The 20,995-nt window shown below is 38.9% G+C and overlaps 4 protein-coding genes and 1 long non-coding RNA gene across 15 annotated transcripts; all 5 read left to right on the plus strand.

The window, feature by feature from the left end:
- LOC111811768 (SNF1-related protein kinase regulatory subunit beta-2-like) lies at positions 1-2,279 on the plus strand. Of its 2 annotated transcripts, none has more exons than XM_023698794.1 (5): positions 1-182; positions 340-539; positions 1,237-1,421; positions 1,532-1,694; positions 1,765-2,279. In XM_023698794.1, the coding sequence occupies exons 2-5, from the start codon at positions 342-344 to the stop codon at positions 2,092-2,094; spliced, it is 876 nt and encodes a 291-aa protein (XP_023554562.1). In that variant the 5' UTR covers positions 1-182; positions 340-341; the 3' UTR covers positions 2,095-2,279. The 2 variants fall into 2 exon arrangements, with proteins under 2 accessions (XP_023554562.1, XP_023554563.1); XM_023698795.1 differs by having other exon boundaries at positions 1,306-1,421.
- A 571-nt stretch (positions 2,280-2,850) lies between these two features.
- LOC111811705 (alpha-1,6-mannosyl-glycoprotein 2-beta-N-acetylglucosaminyltransferase) lies at positions 2,851-6,373 on the plus strand. Its single transcript, XM_023698714.1, has 2 exons — positions 2,851-3,275; positions 4,388-6,373. The coding sequence occupies exon 2, from the start codon at positions 4,655-4,657 to the stop codon at positions 5,957-5,959; it is 1,305 nt and encodes a 434-aa protein (XP_023554482.1). The 5' UTR covers positions 2,851-3,275; positions 4,388-4,654; the 3' UTR covers positions 5,960-6,373.
- A 1,096-nt stretch (positions 6,374-7,469) lies between these two features.
- LOC111811635 (phytochrome C) lies at positions 7,470-14,005 on the plus strand. 2 transcript variants are annotated; one of them, XM_023698582.1, is made up of 6 exons: positions 7,470-7,814; positions 7,957-10,491; positions 10,582-11,395; positions 11,502-11,592; positions 11,714-11,792; positions 13,325-13,504. In XM_023698582.1, the coding sequence occupies exons 2-6, from the start codon at positions 8,445-8,447 to the stop codon at positions 13,360-13,362; spliced, it is 3,069 nt and encodes a 1,022-aa protein (XP_023554350.1). In that variant the 5' UTR covers positions 7,470-7,814; positions 7,957-8,444; the 3' UTR covers positions 13,363-13,504. The 2 variants fall into 2 exon arrangements, with proteins under 2 accessions (XP_023554350.1, XP_023554349.1); XM_023698581.1 differs by having other exon boundaries at positions 7,478-7,814; positions 11,502-11,792; positions 13,325-14,005.
- Positions 14,006-14,776: 771 nt separating this feature from the next.
- Positions 14,777-18,720, plus strand: LOC111811659 (putative protein FAR1-RELATED SEQUENCE 10). 9 transcript variants are annotated; one of them, XM_023698648.1, is made up of 5 exons: positions 14,798-14,835; positions 15,891-16,742; positions 16,812-16,957; positions 17,043-17,486; positions 17,758-18,720. In XM_023698648.1, the coding sequence occupies exons 2-5, from the start codon at positions 15,914-15,916 to the stop codon at positions 18,352-18,354; spliced, it is 2,016 nt and encodes a 671-aa protein (XP_023554416.1). In that variant the 5' UTR covers positions 14,798-14,835; positions 15,891-15,913; the 3' UTR covers positions 18,355-18,720. The 9 variants fall into 9 exon arrangements, with proteins under 9 accessions (XP_023554408.1, XP_023554416.1, XP_023554407.1 ...); XM_023698642.1 differs by adding an exon at positions 15,147-15,212 and having other exon boundaries at positions 14,799-14,835; positions 15,891-16,957; XM_023698644.1 differs by lacking the exon at positions 14,798-14,835 and adding exons at positions 14,842-14,956; positions 15,147-15,212 and having other exon boundaries at positions 15,891-16,957.
- Positions 18,721-19,218: 498 nt separating this feature from the next.
- LOC111811858 lies at positions 19,219-20,835 on the plus strand. The gene is made up of 3 exons (XR_002817620.1): positions 19,219-19,256; positions 19,388-19,468; positions 20,726-20,835. It is a non-coding gene; the product is annotated as an uncharacterized LOC111811858 (long non-coding RNA).
- Positions 20,836-20,995: the final 160 nt, after the last annotated feature.

Genomic DNA, 20,995 nt, shown 5'->3' on the forward strand with positions numbered 1-20,995 from the left:
GCCACTGCTCTCGTTCAGCTAGATTTTTGTAATCGCAGCAGCAAGAGGGGTTTGGGGTAGAAAGAAGAGGAAAGAAGGGAGAGCAAGTGTCCTTCAGAAGGAAGAGGGAGATGCTAATAGAATCCTACCTCCACCCAACTCTTGGTTTGGTTTCTAAATATATGCGGGATTGATCGACTGACGTAAGTATATGTAAAAATCTTAATCTTTTGTGGGTTTTTGTTTTCCTATATATCCTGATGGCTTCCTCTATTCTTTTCATTTAGCCAAACTTTGAGCGAGAATTCTGATATGGGTTGTCGTTGTTATTGATATCCTGGTTCTTGTGCTGTTTTTTAGTGATGGACAATGCCGAGGGTAGGAAAAATGAAGAAGCTCACTCTGGAGCCCGTAAGTTTCAGGACAATCATGACCAAAGGATGGAATGTGCAGACGATGCAGCATATAACAGCTACCACACTGTCCTGTTTTCAGAGCCCAGAATTCAGATTTCTCCACAAAGCTTAGGCTCACCGCAAGCCCTGATCTCTAATTCTCAGGTTTGTTGTTCCATATCCTTGTTTGTTTGTTTTTTAAGTTCCATATCTATGAACTAAGGAATATTTCTGGACCTTTTTAATTGGGCGCATAGGCATTTTCTTTTCGAAACTATGAGAATAGAGAATTTGTTCTAAGCATCCTGATATGTTAAATAAACGAATATGCAGATTATTGCATCTCTTTAAGCTTTTTGTTAATGCTTTGTATTCCCTTTGAGCTTTTTTTGTTAATCTTTATAACTGCCTAATTTTTTGTGAATTGTTGGATATATTCTTCTCCTTCCTTCACTCTAAATGAAGGTGACTTGTTATAAAATCTCTGCTTCTGCGTCTTTAACTTCATCCTGGAAATTGTAATTAATGGTCAGTTAGCTACACGTAACAAATTGCTTTTTGTTTATAAAAAAGGAAAACTCTTCATTTTCTTTTTGTTCTTGATATTAAGTGCAATTCAAGCTGTAAAGATGAACGATTTTCCCTTTTTATTATTTGTTGTCTGAAAGTACAGAAGAAAATAGAGCACCTAAAATTGGTATTACTTGCCTAATAACTATGCCAAAAGAGGGTCTCTACATTGAGTGGGACCTTGTATTTATATGAACAAATCCGCCAAAAAATTGTACCTTCTTCGGTTTATTGAACCACCAATAACAACACTCTCAAATTAACCCTCTCATAGTCTTGTTTTCACTTTTAGTACGCTACAGTTTCCTTGTCAAGTCCTGGTCTGATGCTACAACCTGATCAACCTCAATCTTTGCATCAGAGTGCTGCATTCGGTGAAAATGTGTTTCGGGGGACAACGACGCAAGTGATGATCTCGTGGAATCATGGCGGGAATCAAGTGGCCATCATTGGATCATGGGACAATTGGCAGACTAGGTATTCGACTTTGGTGATCTCGTGCTTTTTTCGTGTTTCGGATTCTTTTTCATTTTTTTTTCAACTCAAACAACCTTCCAAATGCGTTGAATTTCCTATATTTCTGTCAGAGAGCTCCTACAAAACACAGGTGTGAAGTTTGTGGTTATAAAGACTCTGCCAATCGGTATCTACCACTACCACTTCGTAGTTGATGGTTGGTTGGCTTATGCTCCAGATCTACCCTGGTTTCGTGATGATTCAGGGAATGCTTATAATATTTTGGACTTGCAGGTAAGTTTCATGGCTTCAAGAATGCCATTACTGCTGCTTCACATAATTCTCACTGAATTATGTTTTCCAGGGACATATTTCTGAATTGCCCGAAAGTATGTCCGAGTTCGAAACTCCTCCATCCCCACCGTCGAGTTATGACAACCAATACATTAACGAAGATGATTTCAGCAGACCTCCACCAGAACTACCTCCACATCTGCAAGGAACCATTTTGAACGATCCATCTTCTTCAGTCGATGGTCGACCGTTGCCAATTACGCCTCGAAGTACAGAACTAAATCATCTCTATCTTCAGAGCAATGTCCAAGATCAGTTTGTAGCACTTGGCTCTACTCTCAGGATTCGTGAAAAGTATGTCACCATGTTTCTATTCAAGCCTTTATCAAGAACAAGGTGATATCCATACGCTCTTCCTCCCTCCATCCACATTTTCATTTTCAAACACAAATCTCAATATTGCTGGAAAAGTTGAAATCCTTGTGAGTTCTGTAGGTTGAACAAGTTAGTGTAGGTATAAAGAAAGATTCTTTCATACTGTGCATCATTAATTCAATTGCTATTCAGTCTGGAAATTACTTTTCACTCTTGCAAAACCTTTCCCTTCCCTTCAATTATCTGTATTATTGTGCCCCGCTTGGAGTAAATTACTGAGGTTGAAATTTCACATGTTACCCAGAGTTCATCCCTATTAGATAATATAAACAGGATTATCTGAGTCAACTTAACCATATCAAAAGCTACATAGTCCCTTGCTTGGCTTGTAATACTGAAGTGGCTTCAATGTAGAAGAACACAATGGTTGTCCATTTGAAAATATTTTCTCTACATGGTAACTTAGATTTGAGTTCATGATCATGATATGAGTTCCATCACCATTTAACATAACTATATGTATTCGCTTTACCTATACACTTGATTAGCACTAGCACACAGCAGCAAACCATTTCTTGGTAAGATCCCATCAAGTAGAGAGTGGAACAAGTGCCAACGAGGATGTTGGGCCTCGAACGGGGTTGGATTGTGAGATCCCACATTGGTTGGAGATTGGAGAGTGGAACGAGTGCCAGTGAGGATGCTAGGCCCCGGGGTGGATTGTGAGATCCCATATTGGTTGGAGAGGGGAACGAAGCATTCTTTATAAGGGTGTGGAAACTTCTCCTTGATAGACACGTTTTAAAAAACTTGAGGGGAAGTCCAAAGAGAACAATATCTATTAGCGGTGGGCTTGAACTGTTACAGTAACTTAATGGACAAGTAGTAGGCGTCATCTCTATCCGATTCATGGTCAGAAACATCATAATCGGAGGCAGTGTAGGCAAACTTTTGATCTACACCAATTCTTTACTTACCCTCTGTTTTCTTCCTACTTTTGGAATGATTAAAAGTGCTTTTTAGAACTGTTAGAAGTACTTTTTGTAAAGTTTAGAGAAAAGCCAGAACTTGCTTAGAACATTTTTGCAGCACTCATTCTACACTGACTTTAAATATTGTTGGTTCATCCAATGACAGAGAGAAGGCAAAGCAACAACAACAACAAGGGGGAATCCATTAGGTTGATATTGGGGAAAGCGAACAAAGGTGACACTTACAAAAAGTCTTGTCCTTTGTAAAATGGCTTTAAAATTTTCTTTCCATTTTATTAAATTATACACGAGTTTTAATCGACAACACTCGTTAAAATTAACGATATTTGGAGCCAGAACTTGTTAGAGGGTTAAAATTGCTCATGTTTAAAATTAATATTAATATAGTAAAAATATATATTTTTTCCTTAACAATTTTTAAGTATACAAAAATAAAATTTTAAATGAAAAAAAATATTTTCATCATTTTATATTTAGATTTTAATTAATAAATATTAGGAAGGTTCAATTATTTCTTCTACTTTTAAATATTAATGATCTAAAGAACAACCTTTTAGACTTTTGTAGATCTCTTAAGACTTTGCATATGGAAATATTTTAATTGTTAATTAATTTTTGTAATCTTTTTAACAAGAATTTAGATCTTAACCATTAATTTATAATATCTAATTTTAAATATTTATTTATGGATGATTGAAACATAAATACTTAATGAAGAATTTTAAAATTGTAATTTATATATAATAAAGAAATTAAAGATTCAAATAGTTTAGAACATTTTGGAGAAAGAAAAGAAAAAGTTTATGCCAAAATTGTAATTTACAAAAGCAGCTCAAGAACAGCCTCGAACCTCCATAGCTTGATTTGGAGCTCGAGAGTTGGATCCGTCCATGAAAGAGAAATTCCAAGCTTCGGACAAATTTAATGGAAGCCATCCTTTCGATTGACTGCATACTTTTCAACGAAGAAGATTACTCGCTGATTGGACGAATCCCTTTATTTCTAGTTTCCTTCTTCGAATCCCTTTCGTATTCACTCTTTAGCTAAGTCTTTCCATTCAGCTTCCACTCCATTGATTGCTTCCGAGAAATCCCACAATTTCCCCTTCTTCGTCTTCATTTACACTCTTTCCCTTATTTTGGACAAGCCTTCAAATCGTCGCGATCGATCCTTGATTTAACCCTTTTTCGAAGCAATTTGATGCTTCCATTCCGATTTTCTGATGACCCCACTTTGCTTACAGTTGGTTCTGTGAATTTCTTGTTATAATACAGCCTTGGATTTGTGTTGTTTTCTTTTGTTTTTGCCCTCATCTTGTTCTTGCAGTGGCAGAAGCTTGGCTGATGAAACGGACTTGAGTCTGTGGAGTGGAGCTCTGATTCTGGGTCTTGGATTAAGACGAAGATCTGCTTGTTTCTGAGCGTGGAAGCTTTAGGGGAGGTTTTTGGTTCTTACCCTTTTGAATATTCAGTCTCTTCTCTGATGGGTATAGGCTGTTTTGTTATGTTTTTTTGTTTTGACGCCATGGATGCCTTGCTGCTGCTTTGAATAGTGATATCTCAGAAGTGGTGTTCTTTTGTGTTTAAGTTAACTATGGCTATGAATCAGAAACCTCGCCTCAAAGATTCTGCTCTGAGACGTTTTAAATTGGTTATTCTTGTGACATTATTGGGGTTCTTGCTGTTTATGATCCTTATGGAAACGAATTTGTTTCAGAATTTTGCTCCTTGGTCTTCTGATAATATTCGTGAGGATCCATATGCTGGCTTTGGTCGTTTTGATTCTAATGATGAACTTAAGCTGCCCAAACAAACTGAGTTATCGATTCGTTTAGAAAAGCGAAATCGATTGCCACTTCGAAACTTAGATCTGTATCCAAATATAGCCAAGGATCATATACCTATTGTACTTTATGTGCACAATCGACCGCAGTATCTTCGAGTCGTAATCGATAGCTTGTCCAAAGTTACAGGAATAAGTGAAACCTTGCTAATTGTTAGCCATGATGGGTACTTTGAAGAAATGGACAAGCTTGTCCAGAACATCAGGTTTTGCTCAGTGAAACAGATTTTTGCTCCATACTCTCCTCATCTCTTTCCCGACAGCTTTCCCGGTGTCTCGCCTACAGATTGTATGGGGAAACATTATCCTATGCTAACAACAAATTGCAGAGGGAATCCTGATCAGTATGGAAACCATCGGTTGCCTAAAATCGTTTCGTTAAAGCACCATTGGTGGTGGATGATGAACACGGTGTGGGATGGATTGGAGGAGACGAGGGGGTTGTCGGGTCATATTTTGTTTATTGAGGAAGATCATTTTATATTGCCAAATGCGTATCGGAATCTGCAGTTACTCGTGTCGTTGAAGCCTAAAAAATGTCCTGAATGCTATTCTGTGAATCTAGCTCCTAGTGATGTGAAATCAAGAGGTGAGGGTAACAATTTTCTCGTTGCAGAGAGGATGGGAAATATTGGTTATGCTTTCAATAGGTCTGTTTGGAAGAAAATCCATAAGAAAGCAAAGGAGTTCTGCTTTTTTGATGAATACAATTGGGATATAACAATGTGGGCAACCGTTTTCCCCTCGTTTGGCAGCCCTGTTTATTCACTTCGAGGCCCTTGGACGAGCGCAATTCACTTTGGCAAATGTGGTTTACACCAGGGTCAGGATGAGGGGGATGTTTGTATCGATAATGGTTTGTTAAACATCGACGTTAAAGATATCGACAAAGTTGTGAACATTAATTCGGAGTGGCCAGTCGAAGTCTTCAGAGGTCAGCCTGGCTATGGAGCTGGGTTCAGGGGGTGGGGAGGTTGGGGTGATGAAAGAGACCGTCAGTTGTGTCTAAATTTTGCTCAAATGTATCGTTCCACGCCGAACATATCCCGTTCGTGAAGATTTGGTGACTGAATAGTTTTTCCACTTGAAGTAGCTTAGATGATTCACTTATGTGTGGTTTGTTGACATGATTACTCGAAGAATCATTATCTGTAGGTCTATTGACTGTCTTCGATCATACGTTTAACACGGGAACGAGATTACGATGCTTATGATAAATGATATTGTCAAACTATTCGTCCTGCGCTGGTCAGGTTAGAGTGACAATGATCTTCTTGACTGTTTTCCTCTCTAAAATGGTATCTATGATTTACTAGAACACCTTTTAGCTGCTCAAGAGAAGGGTTCCTTTTTAAGAACTTGGATACTCATGGACTTAGTTTTACAAGCTTTGTTTGTGCTTTCTATCTTTGAAGCTGACAAGCATGTATTACTGCTTCTAGTTGCTTATGAATCTTCATCTTGAAACCACCTCTTGACACTTTAGTACATCACTTTGTTTAACATGTTCGGATACATCTGTGTTTAAACTGCGTTGTAACGACGTTGTTCGTCCATCTGTGTATCAAGCTAATAATGCTACGCTGTAATAGCCTAAGCTCACTACTAGTAGATATTGTCTTTTTTGGATTTTCCCTGATCCTACATGGGTTGGAGAGGGAAACGAAACATTCTTTATAAGAGTGTGAAAACCTCTCCCTAACAATCGCTTTTGAAAGCTTTGAGAGAAAATCCAAAGAGGACAATATCTGCTAGCTGTAGGCTTGGGTTGTTACATCCACTGTCCTCGACCATCCAATAATGGATTGGGCGTATGAAACTCCGTAGTGTGTAATGTCAGTTGAACTCTCATTTTGTCTCGCAATTTAAGGTTTCTTGGTTTGGTATGCTCCTGTTCGATTGTTGGACTCAATGCAACCTCAAGGCTTTTGGAGTGCCAAACCAAGAGGCTGTCATGTCTACCAAATAAGACAGCTCTGTTTATAACTTTACATATACTTTCCTTTAATCTATATACTTTCCTTTAATCTTAAATTTATTTAATATGTAAAAGTACGGGGACTGAAATGATATTTATTTAATATTTATACTATTTTATAAAATTTTTGTTTTGAAATGAAAATGACAAAAAATAATTTATTCTCCTTACCCTTCTCCCCAAGCCCCTCCCATAAAAAGGAAGAGTAGTGGGGGAGACAAAGAAATAAAGTTCTAGATTTGGATATCTTTCTAGATCTAAATTCTCCTGAAATTTTTTCTTCATCCCTGTCCTTTGAGAATTAATTCTCAATAATTCAAATTTAGTTGTTAATTTGAGACGATCTTGGAGAGATTCAAACTTGGTAATGATATATGGTTGTCACTGTAAAGTCTATTTATTTTTGAATAGTTGCAAATTTTGGGTGGTTGAATCGATACAATTTGGGGAGGTTGAAGATGGTCAAAAAGAGTAAGATTTGAAGAGATGAACAAAGAAGTATTTCGAAAGTTGAGTGAGTAAGAAAGAAGGATTGAGCATTAGCTTCGAGAAAGTCATTAAATTTTCCATTGTGGTGTGGTGGGCCAATGCGATTCATTGGCTGCTCAAGCCAGTCCAAAAATGCCGTCCTTTCCCCCATCTTACCTTATTACCTCTACCAAAAGAGAATCCAACTATACGGTCATTTGGCTCACATCTCGAGAACCGCGACGAAAGTTTTTCATTATTTTTTCTTCTCCTCTGCAAAGAGTGCGTGCGGACTGCACAAATTTATCAAACCCCATCTTCAAAATCATTTCAAATCGATGAAATCCGCAGGTTTTGGACTCCACCGGTAGCCCACCAACCAAACTATGCTGTTTTCACGTGTTGCTTAATCCGTATCGCGCAAGTTGGGTACTCCATCACACCCGTATCTGTTCGCCCCATTTCGTATGTTTGCATCCACCTCTATCTGTATTGACTATCGATTAGTTTATGGTTTTTTTTATTTCCCCATCTTTTTTAATTTTATAATTCTGTGAACTATGTGGGTTTTGGGGAAATTATAGGCTTGTGGCTGTATGCTTGCCAGGTTTTTGTTCCAACGAATGGCTCTGATTGCTCTAGAAAACTAAGCTTTTAGGAGGGCTGCTCGAGCTTCTAGAAGTTACTTGTTCGGTCGATTCTTCGTGGGTGTAGTGGAACTGTGAGAAGATGTGGAAGAATTGCTCTGGGTCTTGCTTCAAATCTCGTTAGTTTTGTTCTTAATTCTTCTTCTCCTTGTTTTTGCTTTTATTTCATGAGAGACCCCTTTTAGATTTCACTGTCTAGTTCAAGCTTGTTTGCTTGCTTCTTTTTGGGGCGTTGAATTTGAAGCCTGTGGGGTTGTGTTTCTGGAAATAGAATCATGGGAAGATTTAACTGAGTTTCTTTTGTCCCTTTGTTTTGTGGGTTCTGGAATGAGTATCAAGTAATGTTGTGTTTGTTTGCTGTTGAATTTGGTGGCTTTTGAGCAATGGGGATATAGGTGATTGGTTTGGTTAGTGGAAGAACAGGAGAAATTGGGAAGGAACTTGTAAGATGTCTTCAATGACAACAAATAAGACTGTATGTTCTAAGACCAGTGGCGACCGATCAAAACATGGAGCTCATGTGGTTGCACAAACTTCAATTGATGCAAAGCTTCAAGTAGACTTTGAAGGTTCTGAAAGGTTGTTTGATTACTCGGCGTCGGTTGATGTCAACGTCGCAAGTTGGAGTAGCAATGTTCATGCCACCACTGTACAATCATACCTTCAGAACATTCAGAGAGGAAGTCTAGTTCAACCATTTGGTTGTATGATTGCTGTGGATGGGGAAAACTTGTCTGTTCTTGCATATAGTGAAAATGCCCCTGAGATGTTGGACTTGGCCCCACATGCTGTGCCGAACATCGAGCAGCAAGAAGCTCTAACTTTTGGAACGGATGTACGAACGCTTTTTCGTTCGCCAGGAGCTGCAGCGTTACAGAAAGCAGCTGATTTTAAGGAAGTTAATCTTCTTAATCCTATACTAGTCCATTGTAAAACTTCTGGTAAACCGTTTTATGCGATTTTGCATCGAGTAGACGTGGGATTAATTATAGATCTGGAACCAGTGAATCCAGCTGATGTGCCAGTGACTGCAGCTGGGGCATTGAAATCTTATAAGCTTGCAGCTAAAGCCATCCCAAAATTGCAGTCCTTGCCGAGTGGGAATATATCTCTTTTATGTGAGGTATTGGCTAAGGAGGTTAGCGATTTGACAGGTTACGATCGAGTAATGGTGTATAAATTCCATGATGATGAGCATGGAGAAGTTGTAGCCGAGTGCTGTCGATCGGACTTAGAACCTTATCTTGGCTTGCACTACCCAGCTACTGACATACCTCAAGCTTCAAGGTTCCTTTTTTTGAAGAATAAAGTTAGGATGATTTGTGATTGTTTGTCACCTCCAGTTAAGGTGCTTCAAGACAGGAGATTGACTCAGCCATTAAGTCTATGTGGGTCAGCATTGAGGGCTCCTCACGGTTGTCATGCTCGGTATATGATGAATATGGGCTCTATTGCATCTCTCGTGATGTCTATTACGATCAATGAGAGTGATAGTGAATCCGAGAATGATCAAGAAAAGGATAGAAAGTTGTGGGGTTTAGTAGTTTGTCATCACACAAGTCCTAGGTTTGTGCCATTTCCTTTGAGATATGCTTGTGAATTCTTGATTCAAGTTTTTGGTATACAGATTAATAAAGAAGTGGAGTTGCAAACTCAGTTGAAGGAGAAACATATATTGCGAATTCAAACCGTTCTTTGTGATATGCTGCTAAGAGATACTCCGGTAGGAATCGTTACCCAATCTCCCAATATTATGGATCTTGTTAAGTGTGATGGTGCTGCCTTATATTTCGGAAAGAAATTTTGGTTAGTTGGAGTCACCCCTTCAGAGGCACAAATTAGAAATATAGCTGAATGGCTCCTCGAAGACCATAGCGGAAGCGCAGGTTTAAGTACCGATAGCCTAGTCGAAGCTGGTTTCTATGGTGCTTCTGCTCTTGGTGATGAGGTTTGTGGAATGGCTGCTGTTAGGATCACCTCTAAGGATTTCCTTTTCTGGTTTCGGTCACATATGGCTAAAGAAATCAGGTGGGGTGGTGCAAAACATGACCCCGGTGACCAGGACGATGGAAGGAATATGCATCCGAGATCATCATTCAAGGCTTTCCTGGAAGTGGTGAAGCGGCGTAGTCAACCTTGGGAAGATGTGGAAATGGACGCCATCCATTCGCTGCAATTAATATTACGAGGTTCTTTACAAGATGAAGAAGTTGAAGAAGAATGCAAGGTGATTACAAACGTCCCGTTAGTCGATGAGAAGACACAACAGTTGGATGAACTGCGTGTCATCACAAACGAGATGGTTCGCTTGATCGAGACAGCTGCAGTGCCTATCTTGGCTGTAGATGTTTTCGGCAAGATCAATGGTTGGAACTCGAAAGCCACTGAGCTTACAGGATTAGGTATCCAGCAAGCCATTGGCATGCCCATAGTTGATTGTCTGGTGAATGATTCTATTAAGGTGGTAAAGAAAATGCTGTCCTTGGCCGTTCAAGGTGATTTTTCATCTTAAGATATTATCTATTGTTCCATTGACGTAATTCTGCATCCCTTATTTGATGATTGTTTTGTATGGATATTGTCAGGTATTGAAGAGAAGAACATTGAAATCAAACTCAAAACGTTTGGAATTCCGGGACACGATGGTCCAGTGATCTTAGAAGTTAATTCGTGCTGTAGCCGAGACCTAAACAATAATGTTGTAGGAGTATATTTTATAGGGCAGGATGTTACAAAGAAGAAACTGATAATGAACCAATACACGCAAATCCAAGGCGATTACACGGGGATTATGCGAAATCCATCTGCACTTATTCCTCCGATTTTCATGACCGATGACGATGGCCGGTGCTTGGAATGGAATGATGCAATGGAAAAGTTGTCTGGTTTTAGAAGGGTAGAGATGACAAATAGGATGCTTCTTGGGGAGGTTTTCACGCTCGAAAGCTTCGGCTGTCGTGTCAAAGATCAGACATTGACCAAGCTTAGGATACTACTGCATAGAGTAATTTCGGGCCAGGATACAGAGAAATTTTTGTTTAAGTTCTGTGATCGTGAAGGAAATTACGTTGAAACACTGCTCACTGCAAGCAAAAGGACTGATTCAGAGGGTAAGATCACCGGGGTCGTCTTCTTCTTGCACGTGGCTAGCTCGGAACTTCAATATGCCTTGGAGATGCAACGGATGTCAGAACAAGCTACAGCTGATAATCTCCATAAGTTGGCATATCTACGTCAAGAAATTCGAAAACCACTCGACGGAATTACATTTATGCAGAATCTAATGGGTTCATCGGAGTTGAACGAAGAGCAAAAGCGGCTACTTAAATCGAACACTTTGAGTCTGGGACAATTATACAAGATTGTACATGATACTGATATCCAGAGTATTGAGGAGTGGTATGATTATAGTTACATCAAAACATTTTTTTTTGCTTTTGGCTTCAATACCTTGTGCTGTTCTCTTGTTGCTATAATCTTTGATCATTTGGGTAATTCCTTGCAGTTACATAGAAACTAACTGTAGGGAATTCAACCTTGGAGATGTTCTTGACGTCGTAATGAATCAAACCACGATTTTGAGTCGAGAGCGCCAGGTGAAGATCATTTGTGAATCACCTGCTGATGTATCATCTCTGCACTTATATGGAGATAACATGAGGCTACAGCAGGTGCTCTCTGAGTTCTTGACTAACACACTTCTCTTCACTTGCAAAGAATCATCCGTCGTCTTCCGAGCAACTCCAAGGAAGGAGCGTATCGGGAAGGGAATCCACATTCTTCATCTTGAATTCAGGTAAAATCCCGAAAATCTCTTAGTTCTCGTCGTTTGTTAACGGTTTAGTATCTTGTAGAATGGTCATGTCCTGTCATGGGATAAGCCCAAGTTAGTCATTTAGATTTAGAATGATTAGATGATAGCACTGAAGTTGATAGCAAAATTGTGGTTCTGATACTTCTTTAGCATTTTGAGCCTGTTACTCTCACTTCCCAGAGCTAGCATGGGGTGAGTTAAGCGTCTTGAGGAATAGTGAGGTAGTCGGTGCGAGAACCAAAGGGTGCGGTCTAGAACCCGTAAATATCTATGAGGACAATGTCAAAATTGTGGTTGTGATACTTCTTTAGCATTTTGAGCCTGTTACTCTCACTTCCCAGAGCTAGCATTGGGGTGAGTCAAGTGTCTCGAGGAATAGTGAGGTAGTCAGTATGAGAACCAAGGGGTGCGCTCTAGAACCCGTAAATATCTATGAGGACAATGTCAAAATTGTGGTTGTGATACTTCTTTAGCATTTTTAGCCTGTTACGCTCACTTCCCAGAGCTAGCATTGGGGTGAGTTAAGTGTCTCGAAGAATAGTGAGGTAGTCGGTGCGAGAACCGAGGGGTGCGCTCTAGAACCTGTAAATATATATGAGGACAATGTCAAAATTGTGGTTGTGATACTTCTTTAGCCTTTTGAGCCTATTACTCTCACTTCCCAGAGCTAGCATTGGGGTGAGTTAAGTGTCTCGAAGAATAGTGAGGTAGTCGGTGTGAGAACCGAGGGGTGCGCTCTAGAACCCGTAAATATCTATGAGGACAATGTCAAAATTGTGGTTGTGATACTTCTTTAGCATTTTGAGCCTGTTACGCTCACTTCCCAGAGCTAGCATTGGGGTGAGTTAAGTGTCTCGATGAATAGTGAGGTAGTCGGTGCGAGAACCGAGGGGTGCGCTCTAGAACCTGTAAATATATATGAGGACAATGTCAAAATTGTGGTTGTGATACTTCTTTAGCCTTTTGAGCCTATTACTCTCACTTCCCAGAGCTAGCATTGGGGTGAGTTAAGTGTCTCGAAGAATAGTGAGGTAGTCGGTGTGAGAACCGAGGGGTGCGCTCTAGAACCCGTAAATATCTATGAGGACAATGTCAAAATTGTGGTTGTGATACTTCTTTAGCATTTTGAGCCTGTTACGCTCACTTCCCAGAGCTAGCATTGGGGTGAGTTAAGTGTCTCGAAGAATAGTGAAGTAGTAGGTATGAGAACCGAGGGGTGCGCTCTAGAACCCGTAAATATCTGAGGACAATGTCAAAATTGTCGTTGTGGTACTTCTTTAGCATTTTGAGCCTGTTATTACTCTCACTTCCCAGCGCTAGCATTGAGGTGAGTCAAGTGTCTCGAGGAATAGTGAGGTAGTCGGTATGAGAACCCGTAAATATCTGAGAACAACGTCGAACAGAATCTTGAAAACTCGTTTTGAGCGGATCATGGTTTAATATGCTTCGTGTGATGTTAGCTCTAGAATGGCATCTAAATGATCATTTTGAGATATGGTTGTCATATTATGTAGGATCATTCATCCTGTTCCTGGAATTCCTGCACACTTAATCCAAGAGATGTTTGATGACAACAATGATAGCTCAAAGGAAGGTCTTGGCCTATACATCAGCCAGAAGCTTGTGAAGATAATGAATGGCACTGTACAGTATATCCGAGAGGCCGAGACCTCGTCATTCATCATCCTCATAGAATTCCCCTTGGTCGAGCATATTGCTTAATAACGACGACAACGACAACAACGACTTTACTGTTCTACACTCACTGCATGATTTACTTGAAGATGCCTTAACCAGAGAACGAGCCCTGACACTACTCGGTATCAGGATGAGATTGTTTGAGAATATGAGTAGAGATATTAGGAGTGATCTGAGATTATAATAAACGTTGTTGCAGGGCGAGTAGTTTCAAGCTTCAAAGAATCAAAAGAGTCGAAAGTTGTAAAGACACGACGTCTTTATCGACCATCTCTAGAACGTCACGAATCCAAGAACTCTTTTGTAGTTCATTCCCGAAGTCGTCGATTTAGAAGTTTACATCAGAAACTCCAAAAATGCAGGTTTTATGGTATTGGGAAGCAAGCACCTGAAATAAGTGAGTAAAATAGAGTTGTAAACTTGTTTATAATGGATGGGCAAATACCCATCATCTCATCTTCACTTGAAATAATATGCAGTTTTTGTTCATTCTTGTTGATTTTCACAATCTCCTCTGCCTCGTTTATGAACGGAAATGACTTTCTAAGTGCTTAAAAAGACGTTTTTGAGTGAAGAAGTCAACCAAACCGACCCTGAAACATTGCCCTTTCATCGTATGTGAATACCCTTTTTTATTCTTGAAATTTTGATGTTTATTCAGATGATGCTGAGACTTCAAAAGGTGCATTTTAATTCTTAGACTTGGAAGATTGTTCGGTATAGTTTGTAGTATGAGTTGCATTGTTTCAATCTTCTCGAAAATTCTTTTTGTGTATTAAGTTTAAACAAGAGATGAACGATTCATGGTTTTGTGAGAGGTTTTTTTTTGTCTTTTCCACGTATTTTTACCTGGTTGGTCCTTAAACTTCGCATTTCTCCTTCTGAATCCACGACAACCACTGTTCGTTTCCTTAATATGGGAGGAGAAACTCTTTTTTTTCTTAGTAAACGTTAAAAATAATATAAAAAAAATAGCGGCAGAGGTTGGTAGCGATGGATGATGACTAGTGGCTAGTAGCGGTGGACTGACTAGTGGCTAGTAGCGGTGGACGATGACTAGTGGTGGCAGCCGTCACGAGAGAGAGAAAATAATTCTATTAATTTTTTTACGAATTTAAAATTTGAAAAGAAAAAAGTCACGTCATCTAATTAATTAAAATTGAGGGAACAAAAATGCTTTTAAATATAAACTTCATTAATGAATCTAATGCAATTTGGGGACAAAAGTGTAAATTCACGTTTAATAAATAATACGAAAATGAATATGGATTTTGTTCAAACCAAAGCTTCAAACAATGGGGGATGTGATCACTCGAGGATTCTAAAGGTTAGTTTTTTCGTTTTCAACGCCTTTTCTTTCCCGGCAAATATTTCCTGTTTGATCAGTCTTTTCCTCATCTTTCTGCTCGCGATTCCCTTTGCTTGAATTTATTGATTCTTGATCCTCGGTAAACTCTCAATTCTTCAAATTCTGCTTCCGTTAGTTTGTTTCTCATTACTGTATTGGTAATTCAACCTGATGCTTGAGAAAAGCTGCAAAATACAATCTAGATGGCTTGTTAATTGCATTTATGAAGTGTTATCCTTGCTTCCGTTTAGTGATATTCGCAGGTTTCTTTGTTGCATTTTGTCGAACAGGTGCTGTGCAATGCTCAATTTGGGGATTTTACTACAATTTCTTTACATGTTGATCTCTTCTCTCAAGTGGGTTTTGCTCTGAAAGGAAATATTTGCTTTTTTTGTGTTTGCTCGTTGAATTTAGTCTATGAGCTCAGTAATGAAATGTGGTTACTGCCACTTGAAATGAACTTTAGTTGTTTCATTACTCTTCAGTTCTTTTCTTGCTTGCCATTTATAGCTAAGCCCTATGTTTTAATACAAAACAAAATTATATATCTGCATTTGCACACATAGATAGATTCATGAAATTGTTTCTTTCCCTTCATCCAGATGCTAAACTTGGAACGACATACCGAACTGGAAACGGAAAGTGAAGTGTTTTTAAGATACATTCATAAATTTAAAGGCCATTTTCTCTGCCTAACTGATTGGAGCTCTTTGGTTTTCTAATCTGCCAGACGTTTTGGTTAAGTTATTGGATTAATTGGATGTTAAGAGAAAAATAATAACTTTAGGTTAAGGTTTATTGTTTATCTTACATTATTTAGGTCCAGCTAGCAAGACCTGGTTGAGGTGATGTGAATGCGTTATTGAAATGGATTGTACCTTCTGCTTCTTATTGTTCAGTTCTTTTATTATTTAAAGATAATGCTTATGTACGGAAGTGTGTATATGTATTCTTTTTTATTTAAGAGGAGGCCTTTGCTGTTCTTTATTTGAATGATCAAATGTAGATCTACATTTCCTTTTTCATATTACCAGCATGAAAGTGGAGCGTGAAGATTATGTTTTCTCCAGAAATGGCAATGAAGCTACCGGCTAACATTTGGATTCGACGCCAGCAGTGCCCATGTGGAGATTGGAAATGCTATATTAGATACGAAGGTGAAGATCAGGCCTCGATAAGTGCCCGGCTGGTGAAGAGTGAGACGGTACCCTCTCAATTATCATCAGAATCTGTTTTCACTCCCTATGTTGGTCAAATATTCAAAAGTGATGAGGATGCCTTTGAATACTACAGCAACTTTGCTCGGAAGAACGGGTTCTCAATTAGAAAAGCACGTTCAACAGAAAGCCAAAATTTAGGGGTTTATAGACAAGATTTTGTTTGTTATCGGTCTGGATATAATCAACCAAGGAAGAAGGCCAATGTGGAACACCCTCGGGAGCGTAAATCTGTAAGATGTGGCTGTGATGCTAAATTGTATTTGACCAAGGAAATTGTAGATGGTGTTAGTCAATGGTATGTGTCACAGTTTAGTAATGTTCATAATCATGAGTTGTTGGAAGATGACCAGGTGCGTCTGCTTCCAGCATATCGAAAAATACAGGAGGCCGATCAAGAACGCATCCTATTACTCTCCAAAGCTGGATTTCCCGTGAACAGGATTCTGAAGGTGTTGGAGTTAGAAAAGGGTGTACAACCTGGACAATTGCCCTTTATAGAGAAGGATGTTAGGAACTTCGTTAGGACTTGTAAGAAAACTGTTGAAGAGAATGATGCTTTGCTGAATGAGAAAAGAGAGAACGAATTGCTGGAGCTTCTTGAGATATGCAAGGCTATGGCCAAGAGGGATACAGAGTTTGTTTTTGATTATACTAGAGATGAAAATGGTAAGGTTGAAAATCTATCATGGGCATATGGTGATCCTATTCATGCTTATTCTGTGTTCGGTGATGTAGTTTCTTTTGACACGAGCTATCGCTCTCTTACCTATGGGTTACTCCTTGGAGTTTGGTTTGGCATGAGCAATCATGGAAAGGCGATTATATTTGGCTGCGTCTTGCTGCAGGAAGAGAACTCGCATTCATTTTCTTGGGCTCTACAGGTTTGTGGACGCAATTTCTTGTCGTGTGTGCACCTACCTACACGTGTCTTTTCACAGTTTATTTTTTTATTTTTATTTTTAACAGAAATTTGTACAATTCATGAGAGGAAAGCATCCACGGACTATTCTAACTGATATAGACTCAGGGCTCAGAGATGCCATATCAAGAGAACTGCCTAATACTAAACACGTCGTATGTATATGGCATATTCTATCTAAACTATCAAGTTGGTTCTTGTTGCCCCTTGGATTGCACTATGCAGACTTTAAAGTTCAGTTTGATATGTTGTGGCATCTGGAGAATATATCAGATTTTGAGCATCAATGGGATCTCTTGGTTGCACAATTTGGTCTTGCTTCTGATAAGCATATAGCTTTACTATATTTATATCGAGCATCATGGCCGTTTTCCTTCATTAGAAGTTCCTTTCTGGCTCGTACACTGACAGCTGATTTCTTTCAATCCTTAGAAACGTTCTTGAAAAGAATCTTGGGGGCACAGACATGTTTGCAAGTATTCTTTGAACAGGTATAGTTAACTGCGTTGTTTGTGAGATCCCACATCGGTTAGGGAGGAGAACGAAACACCCTTTATAGGGTGTGGAAACCTCTCCCTAGCAGACGCATTTTAAAAATCTTGAGGGAAAACCCGAAAATTTGGGTAAGTCCAAAGAGGACAATATCTGCTAACGGTGGGCTTGGGACGTTACATTGTTCTTTCTTGCTTGCTGGAGCAGGAGATTTATATTGGTTATCATATCAAACTAAATCTTTCAGTCTGTTGCCTATGTTTTTTGCAGGTCAGTAATGCTGCTTACTCCAGAAGTCGAGCCAAAGAAGGTATGCAGTATTTACATATTAAGACAGGCATGCCTATAGAAGAGCATGCACAGAGTACTCTTACACCTTATGCCTTCAATGTGTTGCAAAATGAAATTGTGCTATCCATGCAATATGTTGCTACAGAAATGGGAAATGGTTCATATCTTTTGCAACACTATAAGAAAATGGATGTCGAGCGTCTTGTTAGTTGGACACAAGATGACGAACAAGTCCACTGTGCCTGTAAAGAGTTTGATCATTCAGGAATATTATGCAGGCATTCAATCCGAGTACTTGCGGTGAAGAACTATTTTAAACTCCCAGATAAATACTTCTTACTTCGTTGGCGACAGAACTCTTTAGGTACTATAGACGATGCACATTCTCAAGGCAGAAGCGAAGCATGCGCCCAAGTTTTTCATTCTCTTGCTGCAACTCTCTTGACAGAGTCCTTGATATCCCAGGAGCGTTTTAATTATGTTCATAGAGAACTCTCAGGCCTCCTTGAGCATGTCAGAACCATGCCAGTAGTTGATGAGTTTTCCTTGACGGTTAACGAGTTTAATGATCCATAGATATTGTGATCTCTCCTCACCATATGTTTTTATCTAGATTTTCCATCTCAAGAATTCAAAGATCTCGGGGTATGAAATTGAGTGCTCATTTCAACACCACCTATCAGAAAAACTGGGATTCTGTATGAAAATCCCTGCATCATCCAGTTCTTCATTACAGTTGTATTCTTTACAGTTATTGTATAAAAACATAGATACGACGAAAAGGAAATCTTACTTTTTTTCTTTTATAGTAAACAAGGGGAAGAATACTGTAGAAAGTTAGCTGGAAAGTTGTCTTTCCTGATTTACCTATCAATTTGCTTCTGGTTTCAGTTGCCTTTGTATAATTAACTTAGAATAATATCTATAAGTCTTTATTCATCATTCTACCTTGATTTGCAACTTGGCTGCTGATTTAGTTTCTGTAAATGAATGATCCTATGCGAAGAGAGGTTGTAGGCACTGATTGGGATGGTAAATTTCCATCTCTGTTCTGAAGTACTCATTTGTTTTTAGAAAACATTCATTTATGGAAAACATTCTTATTCTTTCTGTCTGTTGTTTGTCAGCATCTCTGCAGACCTCATGAATCTGTAGGGTCCCCTGAAGGAAATGGATCAAATGCTCTACTGACACTCAGCGTCCCCCCACACTCACAATGCTGGTATTTGGTCTGTTTGGTTCCTATGAAACATTTGGGTAACGACCCAAATCCACCGCTAGCAGATATTGTCCTCTTTGGACTTCCCCTTTTCGGCTTCTCCAAAGAAGACAATATCTGCTAGCGGGACTCAAGCTGTTACAAATGGTATCAAAGTCAGGCATCGAACAGTGTACCAGCGAGGACGATGGACTCTCAAGCGGGTGGATTGTGATATCCCACATTGGTTGGAGAAAGAAACGAAGCATTCCTTATATGGGTGTGGAAACCTCTCCCTAGAAGACGCGTTTTAAAACCTTGGACGGTTATAATTTCATTGTGGAAGCATGATTTTCTTGTTACCCCATGTTCTCAAATCATTTTCTGAAGTAAATTGTGCCTTTTCCACAGATGCAATGGAGTGGAGAAAATAGTATGGTTGTTGAGCATGCGGCAAAGGCATGATATTATTGCAGATTCTCCCATAATAAGGTATTTGATCCTTGTTTGTTTTGTTCATAGAAAGCTAAAGATGTTTGGTAGAATGGGAAGATAATCAGATCAATGAATATCTTGAATCAGCCAATTGAATCATCATATGCAGATAAAATACTTGTTAAATATTATAATCTCAAATCTAAAAGACGAGATGATTTTGATGAGATCAGCCAAAATATGTTATGTGAGGTTGAAATCTTCCCCCATGTTCAAAAAAGGGAGCATGAATGCCAGCTCATTATGCTCTCAAGACATGCTCACTTACCCAACAATGGTTTGAAGCTGTCCCTACCTGCCTGCCCCCTTCATCTATGGTTGAAAACCAAGTCCTTGTCTTCTCATTTTTGCTCTTAACCCACATATGATGTGCTTTTTAAGCGTGTTCGGAACTGTTCTTTCTTCTTTTCGATAAACTAGATTGTCGAGGATCAATCTCTTTATATCATATTCGTAGCTCGTTCTTGCTAATCTTCACTTAGGCTAGAAGGATATTTCCAAATTTTCAGACCTTAGCTGCCAATAGGTACCCTTTAAGGGTGATGTAGTGTATGAATATACACGAACTAACTATTAAAAAATTGTTACATATTTGCCATGGAGCTTTTCCCTAAGACAACGTTACAAATAAAAGATGAAAATTTTAAGCTTTAGATGCAACCTTACATCAAGAAATAGTTGAACAATCATTGATGGAACAGAGTTGAAAAATCAATGATGGGTTCATGTACTCTGACCGTTTAAAACAACACAAACACTGTAACTTCACTTGACATATTGTGTCTTTTATGTCATGTTAACCAATAGGATCAATCTTTCGACCCAAAGAATAGTTCATACTCGAAGGTCATTTTCTAAAATGACCTAAGATTTGGAGTCAAGAGGAAGCTTCTTGTAGAGTGGGAACAAACATATTGGGACAAAGAAGGACACATAAACAAAAATACAAAAACAAAATGAACAGAAGGACAAGGGACCAAACACCAACCCAAAAGATGCTGTTGACATATCTACTTGTACCACAATTTGTTACAGAGTTGGAACCATTTATACCCAAATTCTATTTTTTTTTTTCCCTTGAGCAAACATTGGATAAGGACATTGACTCATTGAGGCCAACTTTTTATTTCTTTATTTATTTATTTATTTATTATTATTATTATTTTTTTTTTTTTGTGGATGCTTCCTCGTGGCGTTGTTGATGTCATCAAATTTTAGGAGAAAAATAAATTTAACTTTGAATTCGTGTAACAGTTCAAGCCCACCGCTAACTGATGTTGATCAACTTTGAAGTTTTAAGGGTACAATAGTGTAACAGCTCAAGTCCACTGCTAACTGATATTGTCCACTTTGACTGTTACGTATCGTCGTCAGCCTCACGATTTTAAAACACGTCTGTTAGGGAGAGATTTTCATATCCTTATAAGGGGTGCGTCGTTCTCCTCTCCAACGGATGTAAGATGTCACCGATAGATTCGAAAGTTTTTTTTTTTTTACAAAATCATCGAGACGAACTTATGAACA

This window comes from Cucurbita pepo, chromosome LG15 (genome assembly GCF_002806865.2).
Source record: "Cucurbita pepo subsp. pepo cultivar mu-cu-16 chromosome LG15, ASM280686v2, whole genome shotgun sequence".
NCBI classification, from domain to species: domain Eukaryota; kingdom Viridiplantae; phylum Streptophyta; class Magnoliopsida; order Cucurbitales; family Cucurbitaceae; genus Cucurbita; species Cucurbita pepo.

What these genes read in the sequence shown, in the direction of transcription:
- LOC111811768 (XM_023698794.1), top strand. Translation starts at nt 342, where the DNA reads ATGGACAATGCCGAGGGTAGGAAAAATGAAGAAGCTCACTCTGGAGCC. An exon ending in CCCTGATCTCTAATTCTCAG is followed by an intron (nt 540 to 1,236) that starts GTTTGTTGTTCC and finishes TTTCACTTTTAG; the next exon opens with TACGCTACAGTTTCCTTGTC. An exon ending in ATAATATTTTGGACTTGCAG is followed by an intron (nt 1,695 to 1,764) that starts GTAAGTTTCATG and finishes TATGTTTTCCAG; the next exon opens with GGACATATTTCTGAATTGCC.
- LOC111811635 (XM_023698581.1), top strand. Translation starts at nt 8,445, where the DNA reads ATGTCTTCAATGACAACAAATAAGACTGTATGTTCTAAGACCAGTGGC. An exon ending in GCTGTCCTTGGCCGTTCAAG is followed by an intron (nt 10,492 to 10,581) that starts GTGATTTTTCAT and finishes GGATATTGTCAG; the next exon opens with GTATTGAAGAGAAGAACATT. An exon ending in ATCCAGAGTATTGAGGAGTG is followed by an intron (nt 11,396 to 11,501) that starts GTATGATTATAG and finishes AATTCCTTGCAG; the next exon opens with TTACATAGAAACTAACTGTA.
- LOC111811659 (XM_023698640.1), top strand. Translation starts at nt 15,914, where the DNA reads ATGTTTTCTCCAGAAATGGCAATGAAGCTACCGGCTAACATTTGGATT. An exon ending in CATTTTCTTGGGCTCTACAG is followed by an intron (nt 16,958 to 17,042) that starts GTTTGTGGACGC and finishes TATTTTTAACAG; the next exon opens with AAATTTGTACAATTCATGAG. An exon ending in TGCAAGTATTCTTTGAACAG is followed by an intron (nt 17,487 to 17,757) that starts GTATAGTTAACT and finishes TGTTTTTTGCAG; the next exon opens with GTCAGTAATGCTGCTTACTC.
- LOC111811705 (XM_023698714.1), top strand. Translation starts at nt 4,655, where the DNA reads ATGGCTATGAATCAGAAACCTCGCCTCAAAGATTCTGCTCTGAGACGT.